The 10,529-nt window shown below is 45.5% G+C and overlaps 1 protein-coding gene across 3 annotated transcripts; it reads left to right on the forward strand.

The window, feature by feature from the left end:
- Window positions 1-509: 509 nt before the first annotated feature.
- PRR13 (proline rich 13) lies at window positions 510-4,166 on the forward strand. Of its 3 annotated transcripts, none has more exons than XM_036867625.1 (4): window positions 510-594; window positions 1,215-1,253; window positions 1,622-1,986; window positions 3,496-4,166. In XM_036867625.1, the coding sequence occupies exons 2-4, from the start codon at window positions 1,235-1,237 to the stop codon at window positions 3,538-3,540; spliced, it is 429 nt and encodes a 142-aa protein (XP_036723520.1). In that variant the 5' UTR covers window positions 510-594; window positions 1,215-1,234; the 3' UTR covers window positions 3,541-4,166. The 3 variants fall into 3 exon arrangements, with proteins under 3 accessions (XP_036723520.1, XP_036723519.1, XP_036723522.1); XM_036867624.1 differs by having other exon boundaries at window positions 526-642; XM_036867627.1 differs by lacking the exon at window positions 510-594 and adding an exon at window positions 663-771.
- Window positions 4,167-10,529: the final 6,363 nt, after the last annotated feature.

Genomic DNA, 10,529 nt, shown 5'->3' on the forward strand with positions numbered 1-10,529 from the left:
GCTATGCAATTGAGATAGAGAATCCTAGGAGAGATTAGAAATCTCTGTATTTTCCCCAAGAATGTTTCCTTATTTCCTATGGGGACTAAGAGGGAGGCGGCAGTATTGAGGCTTGGGGTGAGATTTAGCAGCTCTCCGCCCTTCCTTAAGCGCTCCATCCATATATATATATATATATATATATATGTATGTGTCTGTATACCGCTTATCACAGTATATTCACATTACAAGGTGTGGCACCCACTGGACTAAGGGCTCAGAGGTCAAGGGTTGAGTTTTCCCTAGGCACTCAAGGACTTCGTCCAGAAACGGGCTCCGCCCTCTCCTAGCCCATTTCTCCTAGCCCCGCCCCCAGGGATTTCCGGCCCGCCCGCTCCACTGTACCGCCGCGTCCTGAAGCGCCTGGCTCCTCCCCTACCGCTGCCTTCTAGCCTAGAGTGATTGACGACTATGTTCTCCAATCGTAACGCCGAATGACCACATAGTACCAATCAGGCGGTAGCAGAGGCGGATGCTGAAGCTTAAGGTGGGAGGGTGACCAGGAAGTGAGAGTGGAGGCTGAAAGGAGGAGTCCGGGCAAGCAGTGGTGTAGAGGTGACGGGACGCCTGGATTACTCAGTTTCCTTCTTTTTCCATTCCTGGGTGAGGGGGTCCCTTCGCAGCTGGGAGCCAGGATCTCTATTTGCCTTTTTTTAATGTGGGAGGGGGTATGTCTAGCTATGTAAGCGTTTGAGGATCTTTCCTGAGCCGCCTACCTCCTTTCGCCTCAAGGCAGGTCCTTCTCTTAGCCTGGGGTGGGGGTCCTGTCCCCCGTCACTCTTCTCCGGGAGCAGTTAAGTTGTTTAAGATCCCTTCGCAGCTTATGAGTGGCTAAAGTCTTCCGGACTCGGTCTCGGAAAGGCAGATGAGTGATGGGGATAGCGAGATTCGCGGAGTCTGCCCCTCTCCGGAGGACTTAGAAACCTCCAGCCGCGGCCAGAGCTAGTGGAAGGTGGAGGGGCCCTGGGAGCTAGGTTCCTGTGGTTAGGGAACTAGGAATAGAATAGGTGTTGGGGGCGAAGGAACGGGTGGAAAGAAACATTTCTTCTGTGGAGATCGTGGTAGTTCTCTGAGAGACTGTTGCGGAGCGGGAGGCGTTGGAGTTGAGCTTGGTCTCTAAAACCCCTACCCATTTCTGGGCCGTCAGCTTATTGCCTTCATTTGTTTCTTCCCAGGCTGGAGGAAATACCTGAACATGTGGAATCCCAATGCCGGTAGGTGTTTGGGGGATCTCTTTTCTTGCTCCAACCCCTTTTCAGAAGGGCCACAACAGGAGGTTTCTGTGTCAGTTTCTCTTCCACCTCTCCCCTAACCCGCAAAAGCAAAGTCCTTAGTCCATAGCTGACCGATGCTCTCATCTTTCCCTAGAGTTCACTGTCTCCCTTTCTCCCCCGCCCTGCCAGGGACGTTACCTTTTCTCTCTCTTACGCAAGTTTGTCTCCCCTACCCTCCATTTTCTTTCCTCACCTTTCCATTTGCCTTTAGCTATTGAGTGAGAAACGAAATCCTCTTCTTTTTGTTGTTTGTTGTCAGAGGTTCTGGGCAGTTCTAATCTTAATTGATTCTTTGCTTCTTCCACCAGGGCAGCCAGGGCCATATCCACACCCCCCTAACGTCGGGTACCCTGGAGGTTGCAATCCTGCCCATCCACCACCTGCCACCCCTACCTTTCCTCCAGGCCCCTTTCCCACTCCCCCAGGAGCACCCCAGGGGAATCCAGCATTTCCACCTGGTGGGCCCTGTCATCCTGTGCCACAACCAGGGTATCCAGGATGCCAACCCTCAGGTCCCTACCCCCCTCCATACCCACCACCTGCCCCTGGCATGTGTCCTGTGAATCCATTGGCTCCTGGCATGGTAGGACCAGGAATGGTGATTGACAAGAAGATGCAAAAGAAAATGAAAAAAGCTCATAAAAAGAAGCAGAAACACCACAAACATGGCAAGGTCAGTGCCCTCTGGATCCTGGCTAGTAAGGGGTGTCCCCTCAGGGGGACTAGAGAGGCAGTGGGTGGGCAAGGAAGGAGGATTCAAAGTCTGAGGACATGGGGCAGCGATTGTGTAAAGGATTCACACTGGGAAGAATCTGATAATCTTCAAAAGAATTATTAGGCTAATTAGGCCTTCTATCTGGGAGGGGCTAGGCTGAGCCTTAGAATGGATATCAGAATCAAAAGCCTTTTTTTTTTTTTTCTAATTTGCCTTTCTCTTCCCTGAACTCCACCCCTCCCCACCCTACGTTTGTTTTAGCAGGTTGGACACACCCACTGAGGTGGTCAAATGTCAAGTAATAGAGTCAGTCCTTTGACAAAGCAAAGTCTTATATAATAATTAACAGATAATAATCTGGCCCTAGTTCCTGGAGTTTCTTTCTCTCCTTCAGTATTCTCAGGGTGTTGTGTTAATTACATGGGCCTTATTGTCCTACTGTGTGGCAGGGAAACAGGACAAGAGCAGTCAGTGACTCTCAGCCTCAAATAAAACCCTGAGTTTCATGCTCAGCCCCAAGGCTAAGTATCCTGTATGCTCACTGCTGAAGGAAATCCTTGCTTTTGCTGTTTAAGGGACAGTCTGGTTCAAGACTCCTGACCTTCTTAGAAAGCAAAGGGCACTTGGATGGAGATGTAGGGCACCAAAGAATGTCCCATGGAGTGATCAAAGTTCATCTGGGTCTGATGATATCTCCTTTCCCCTTTCCCCTTGCAGCATTCCAGAGGAGTGTTAATTAGCAAGGGTAAAAGTAGCTCTCAGGACAACTCTGGAAGGGTTGAACCAACCTCGATCTTGAGGAGGCCTTAATTTACATTTTTCTGCCTAGTATTTATTTGCCTTATGGCTTTGGGTGCTAATCCTAGTTCTGGATCTTTGGTAGAAGTTTGAGGAGAAGGAAAGGTGAGATTGAATGGAGAGACTCAAAAATGTTTTTTATTACAGTTGTTGATGGGACTATGCATGTAAAGAACCTTGACTAGGACTCTCCCAGCTTTCTCTCCCGCCTTCCTCACTTTCTCCCAATTGGGGCTTAGGAAAACGTAGAGACAGATGCACACACAGCAGCTGATTCTACTCACTTTTCTTAGACTCATAGCCACTAGGAATGTCCATGCAGCTAATCATTATTATAAGGTAGCAGCTGTTTCCCTGCACTATACTATGCTTGTGCCTATAATTTATTCCTTGCCTAGGCATTGGCTTAGGTAAAGAAAATTGGAAATTTGCTCCAAATGCAGTAAATTCTGTGCAGTGATTTAGGATGGTTTCATCCATTCCTGTATGCTCACTGCTGAAGGAAATCCTTGCTTTTGCTGTTTAAGGGACAGTCTGGTTCAAGACTCCTGACCTTCTTAGAAAGCAAAGGGCACTTGGGTGGAGGTGTAGGGCACCAAAGAATGTCCCATGGAGTGATCAAAGTTCATTTGGATCTGATGATATCTCCTTTCCCCTTTCCCCTTGCAGCATTCCTCCTCCTCCTCCTCCTCTTCCAGCAGTGACTCTGACTGAATACAGGGCCTGGACCCTTCCCTCAAGTCTCTCCAGTTCTGCTCTCCCATCAAGCTTCAGATGCCATCTTGTACTGGGGGAAATTAGCCCTTGTGTCCCTCCCCCCGCCACCCCTGCAATCTAAGCCTCACTCTGCTGTTCAACCCTAACTGGCTAGGGAAAATGGGAAAAGAATTGCCATGGGCTAGCAAAGGCCGTCTTCCCACTGCTTGGATAGAACTTTTAGCTGGTGAATTTTGCAGGAGAACTAGTTTTTGAAGATGGTGAGATTTGAGCTAAATGCTGAAGACAAGTCTAAGATATGTAAAATGTGATTTTTTTACTTTCTTTTGTAATACTCATGATTGGGGAGATGCTGTGGAAATTTAATTATGGAAAGGAAAAAACGACCTGTACCTTTCTTGTAATTGTGGCATGCTTGGATGATTTAGTGGCAAATAAACATTTCCCAGCAGGCCTTTTATTGACTGCACTCACTGCAAGGCTGCTGGGAAGTGGAGTCCATTTGGCTGATGAGCTCTGCCTGCCATTTTGGAAACTGATCTCTACCCCTTAGCTCAGTATGCTATCTCAGGTCCTCCTCTCACTCTCCAACTCTCAGTCCAAATAAAGCTGTTTCTCCTGGTCTCTGTTCACCTGTGCCATTACCGTGGGTGGGTCTAGCACATTCTACTACTTTCGCCTTCCACGGACCCTTTAAAGTGTATCAGTTTTTTGGTAAGGAACCAGAGCGTCATCAGGAAGACAGCATACTGTCCTTATATGTCTCTAGTGGGAGGATCCTTCAGAATTGGTTCAGGCTTAGTGGAATGAATCTTTACTGTCTTCCATTTGATGAATAGATATAGGTCTTTAGCATAAATTTTCATATCTGCTACCAAGATTCTCAACCCTGGCTGCCCATCAGCTATCAGAGAGTGATTTAGGGCTTTGCCTGAAAGACTCTTGATAAGGATGGGGCCCAGCAAATCAGGATTTTTAAAGGATGGGGCCCTGCAAATCAGGATTTTTAAAACACTGTGGGTGATTCTGATGTACAGCTAGAACTGAGGGCCACTGGTTTACCAAATGCCATACATGGTATTACACATTGGGTTCTCAAAGATCTGTTGAGTAGAGGAAAAAGACATCTAAGAGAACGAATTAATACAGATGGTATAAAATGCCAGAGAGATATAAACGTAGAAATAACTGGGAAGTGAAGGAGGAGTCAAAGATGACTTCACAGGAAAAGTGACATTTTACCTCTAGGGCCGTGAGTGGAGAAACATGAGTACACAAAAAAATGAAAGAATAGATCTACCAAGTGGATGGCAGAGAAGGGCTGGGAAAGGCATGTGCTTAGGTACAGGGTCTAAAGCTCCATAGCATGTTTGGGAATCACAGGTATCCCAATGCAGCTAGATTAATTCCCTGGAAAAGGATTATTGAGGAAATATTGTGTTCCGGGTGTTGAGGTACAAAGATGAATAAGACAGTCCCTGCTCTTCATGGCCTGCAAGAGCTAAGGGAGCAGATAGATATGTGACTAGGTTATTATAATACAGTAAAAGGGACCACAACAGAGACAGGGATCAAGCAGTGGGGGAGCAAAGGAAGGAGTGACAGTGCCAATGGGAAATGAGTGAGGTCCTGGCTGGGCCTCAGGATGCGTAGGAGGTTCCTAGTTGGTAAATGACATCAGCTAACACCAAGCATTTATCATGTGCCAGGCACTAAGTGCTGTACATTTATAACTTGTGTTAATCTTCCCAGCAACTCTATGAGGTAGGTACTCTGCTTCCATTTTGTGGAAGAAGAAAACTTCAGTCAGGATTCGAACTCAGGCAGTGTGGCTCCTGTGTCTATGCTTTTAACCCAGTGGATTTCAGGCAGAAGAAGCAGTTTTGCAGAGGCAAAAAGTTGTAAAAAGGCGTGGGATGAAAGTTCAGGAATTCCTGAGCCTGAGATACCATACAGGAGCCTGAAAGCAGGAAATGAGGCTCTAGATGGGTCTAGAGGAAGGAGTGGACTTGAGAGATGTTTCTGAGGTGGAACCCACAGGGCTTAGGGATTGAGTGTGGGGCTTGAACAGGGAAGGAGTGTTTTTAGTTGGCTGGATTGCATCTACCACTTGTCCCTGGGGTGAGTTATATGAAATCAATGCTTAAAATAAATATATTAGAGCTAGCTTCTAATTTTATTAGAAAATCCAAGACCAAGGCCTGTTTTCCAGTGTCCTGGATTTGGGGGCCGTTTTAATGTTTTTTTCCCAATCATACTCCATTTTCATTTACTCATCAGCCCTTCCTTTTTGAGGAGGAGAGGGAGATGTGGGGACAGGGGGATTGTGAGGTGAAAGAGAAACAGATGTTGACAAACAAACCACAAATAAGGAGAGATAATGAGAAGGGGTTCAAGGGGGAAAACACAAAGAGAAACAAAGAAATTAGGGAGAAAATTCACCGACCTCCTTCCCCAGTTTTAACCATGGACAGCCCATTTCCCCTTCCTGGCTTTTCTAAGTCACATGCACAGCACCTTGCTGTTTTGCTATTGTTGTTTCTCAAAAGTCTATTAACTTTTTTTTTTTTTAATCTTTTTTTTTTGGCTGCGTTGGGTTTTTGTTGCTGTGTGTGAGCTTTTTCTCTAGTTGTGGCGAGTGGGGGCTACTCTTCGTTGTGGTGCGTGGACTTCTCATTGCGGTGGGTTCTCTTGTTGCAGAGCATGGGCTCTAGGCGTGTGGGCTTCAGTAGTTGTGGCACGTGGGCTCAGTGGTTGTGGCTCACGAGCTCTAGAGCACAGGCTCAGTAGTTGTGGCGCACAGGCTTAGTTGCTCCGCGGCATGTGGGATCTTCCCGGACCAGGGCTCAAACCCGTGTCCCCTGCATTGGCAGGCGGATTCTTAACCACTGCACCACCAGGGAATCCCCAAAAGTCTATTAACTTTTTGAAAGCTAAAAGTAATACATGTACTTGGGGAAAAATTGTAACATTATAATAGGATGTTTGGTGAAAAGTAAGGTTCTCTTCTCATTGCAGATTTCCAGCTTCCTCCCCAAAGGCAACCATGACTACCAAATTCTTTTGTAAACTTCCAGAGCTATTCTGAACATAGTTAAGTATCCCCTCCCTTTCTATTTCTACCTTACATTGTTCCTATTGCCCCTACCCCGACTTTATATCAAATGGGAGCATAGTACAGGCCCTCTTTTGGACCTAACATTTTCCCATTTAATTATCTATTTTGGAGTTGATTCCATATCAGTGTGTGTGTGTGTGTGTGTGTGTGTGTGTGTGTGTGTGTATAACATTGTTTTAACAGCATTTCATTCAACCAATCTTTTATTGCTGGGATTTTAGAATGTTTTCAACCTTGCTATACTTAACTGCTGTGGGGAGCATTTTGGTAAATATATCTTTGCCAGAGGTTGAAAAATTGGATGCTTACAGCTATATCTGGCCATGGACTATTTTTTTTTTTTTTTTTGAGGGACCACTCTGTGTTAATTATCAGACGTTTTCAATAAAGTTTCAGATTTCAAGCTGGAAACTCTAGCAATAGTGGGTCCACGTTTCTGAAGACAGAAGTTTTGGCCCCTGAGTAGTGGTCATTCCTTATAGATGGACCCTGTACTCTGCAGTCTTCTTATTGTCCTTTCAGCTTCCTGTTGCCTTTCTTTAGGCCAGTTACGTTACTTGCCTGGCTCCCGAGAGCACTAGGTTGGTGCGCCCTGTTTTGTGCATCAGTATAAGGCTCTAAAGATGGTGGTTCTCACATGGTTTTTTTTTTTGTTTTTTTTTCTCACATGTTTTTATCTTATGCCCAATGTCCATGAGAGGATCTGGGATTCTGCCATTCTTTTCTTACTAGGAACTAAGTATAGTAAGATTTCCACACAATTAATTGAAAATGGGAAAGGATAGGAAACCCATTAGATCTATTAATAAAATACAAATTGACACTGTAGCTTTGGGGACTGTAAAGTCATGGGATGAGTCTTCAGTTTGCTGTCTTTTCGGAATCATTTCCCTGTATCAGGTTGTTTTGTAGCTGTAGGCAAGTTCACTCACTTGACTAGTTTGGTTCCCCTTCTGAGAAGAATTTATTGATTCATGGAATTATCAAGTGTTGCTATTGGATGCATCTCTTTCAAAGCTGGCTGCAACTGTTGGCCAGTCCCAACAGAAGCCATGTTATTGTTAGTAGAGTTATGTTGTGTTATTTTATCAACTTTTAATTTGATCTTTGTTTTGCCCCCATTATTAGAGATGATTTCACAGATAGCCACTCACTTTCACTCCGGCTCTTAGAGTCCCTGGGGTGTAAATGACCCAACTGCAAAATCTTGAGGTTAATCTGACCTTCAGCCCAGGCCTCACAGTAAGCCTGCTCCTTGGTTTGCTTTTTTCTGGGTGTCCTAACATTTTCCTACCTCATTTCCTCTCTGTCATTATTTGCTCTGTCCCTTGCCTTTCCCAAATGACAGACTTCTTTTTATTTCTATCTCACATTGTTCCTAATGCCCACCCATCATTTGGAGGGTCAGAGAAAAGACGTTGGAGACCCCAAGCCTTATTTTCCACTTCAGAAAGCTATCTCTTTTTGGATAACTCCACTGAATTGGGGTTGCCCAATAATACTTGACTAATATTAAGGCCAGAACTGACACCTGAAGAACTCAAACAAGGGTAAATAATAACCCTGTAGTAGCTGTCTCTTTCAATATCCTTCTTTTTATTTTGTTTTATTCCCTTCCAGGGCTCTTCTCTATTTTTTTTTTTTTTTTAATTTTTATTTATTTATTTATGGCTGTGTTGGGTCTTCGTTTCTGTGCGAGGGCTTTCTCTAGTTGCGGCAAGCGGGGGCCACTCTTCATCGCGGTGCGCGGGCCTCTCACCATCGCGGCCTCTCTTGTTGCGGAGCACAGGCTCCAGACGCGCAGGCTCAGTAATTGTGGCTCACGGGCCCAGTTGCTCCGCGGCATGTGGGATCCTCCCAGACCAGGGCTCGAACCCGTGTCCCCTGCACTGGCAGGCAGATTCTCAACCACTGCGCCACCAGGGAAGCCCCTCTTCTCTATTTTTTAAACAAAAGTTTTAATGTGGAAATTTACAGATATATACAGGAGTAGAGAAAGCAGTTTAATGAACTCCTATTTCCCATAACCTAGCTTCAATAATTATCAACACTTTGCCAATCTTGTTCCATTCCACATCATATTTTTTCCAATTTTTATTATGAAAATTATTATTATTTTTGGGGGGCACACCACGGGGCTTACAGGTTCTTAGTTCCCCTACCAGGGATTGAACCCGGGCCACGGCAGTGAAAGTGCAGACCTAACCACTGGACCGCCAGGGAATTCCCTGAAAATTATTTTTTAAAAGTTTGAAGAACAATACAATGATCACCCATAAACCTACCACCTACACTCAACAACTGTTAACATTTTACCAAATTTGCTTCATTTATATACCTATGTGAACCATTTGAAAGTCTGTTCAAAATCATGACCCTTCACCCTTAAATATTTCATCATGTACCTCTTAAAACAGCATTTCTCCTGCATAACCACAATTCCATTATCACACCTAAGAAAACTGACAACACCTCCTAATATTTGCTAATATTCAGTTCATGTTTGAATTTCCTCAGTTGTCTCCAAAATGTCTTATATAGCGGTTGTTCTTCTTAAAAAAAAAAAACAGGATCCAAACAAGATCCACACATTATATTTGATTATCATTCTTTCAAATTTCTCCTCTTTTCCCTCCCCTTCCTTTTCCTCCTCCTCTTTCTTTTCGAAGAGAACAGCCTAGTTGTCTTGTAGAATGTCCTGGATTCTGGATTTGCTGATTATCTCCTTGATGTATTTAACTTTTTCCTTTATCCCTTGTAAATTTCCTGTAAATTGCAAATCGGGTCTGAAGGCTTGATTATATTAAGATTAAACACTTGACAAGAATACTTAATAGATGATGCTATGTACTTATTGCATCTCACCAAGGACTATGTCAAAGTTGTACTATTAGTGATGCAAAGTTTGATCACTTGGGTGAGGTGTTGACTATATGATCTTTCGATTTAAAATTTTCGGGTTTCTTTCTTTTTTTTCAGATAGTCCATGTGATATTTGGCACCAGGATAACATCCTGTTCCCTAATAAACTTTCCCTTAGAGTTTTGGTGATTGATGGCACTTGCTTGAATCAATTATTTCATTTTGGGTTGGAGAATGAATGGTGATTTTCTAACTTTTTATTTCTCTACATTCATTATATGGAACTCTTGAAAAAAGTTTTCCCTTATCGACTAGGAATGAACTACAGTTCTTCCTAAAAGAAAGGGTAAATGCTTAAATCTTTCCTTTTAATTACCAATTTTCAGAGTAAGTTGGTGTAAAAGTGACCTCCAATGTGGCAAATTAGCTTTTTTCTCTTTCTGAGTATCACTATAGACTACGGGGTTTTCCCGGCTCTTGTCAGTCTCTCCTCACACATCCCATATTCCCGTCTCCTTTATCCATGGCGACTGCCAACTCTCTCCGTACTTACGCTTGGGCTTTCCAACCAGCCCGCTAGGGGACACTAGTTTCCTCCCTGCCCCCCCCACGCTGCCGCTCTATCATGAACTTCGGCGTCTGCCACCAGTTGTCTCGCTGGTGCCAGCGCTGTCCACGGAGCCGCTCTAGGCTGTTGGGAGGCCGTCCGTATTGCGTGGGGAAGGTTTGGACGACGCAGTCGCCTCGCCGGCCCCCGGGGCGGTTAGCGCTTCCGGGGTCGGAGGGTGCGCGGGGTTGAAAGCGGGCCGCTCCGCCCCGTCCCCCTCCCAGACCAGCAGAGGCAGCAGCCGGAGCAGCCGCAGCCTGCGCCCTCTCCCGCCCGCCCGCCCTCCGCCCGCCCGCCCGCCCTCCGCCGCCCTCCACCCGCCCCGGGGTCTCTTTCCCCTTTCCTCCTCCTCCTCCTCCACCCCCCCCTTCCTCCTCCGCCCGCCCGCGGGGCCCCCCT

This window comes from Balaenoptera musculus, chromosome 10 (assembly GCF_009873245.2).
Source record: "Balaenoptera musculus isolate JJ_BM4_2016_0621 chromosome 10, mBalMus1.pri.v3, whole genome shotgun sequence".
Taxonomy (NCBI): domain Eukaryota; kingdom Metazoa; phylum Chordata; class Mammalia; order Artiodactyla; family Balaenopteridae; genus Balaenoptera; species Balaenoptera musculus.

What these genes read in the sequence shown, in the direction of transcription:
- PRR13 (XM_036867625.1), top strand. An exon ending in AACACCACAAACATGGCAAG is followed by an intron (nt 1,987 to 3,495) that starts GTCAGTGCCCTC and finishes TTCCCCTTGCAG; the next exon opens with CATTCCTCCTCCTCCTCCTC.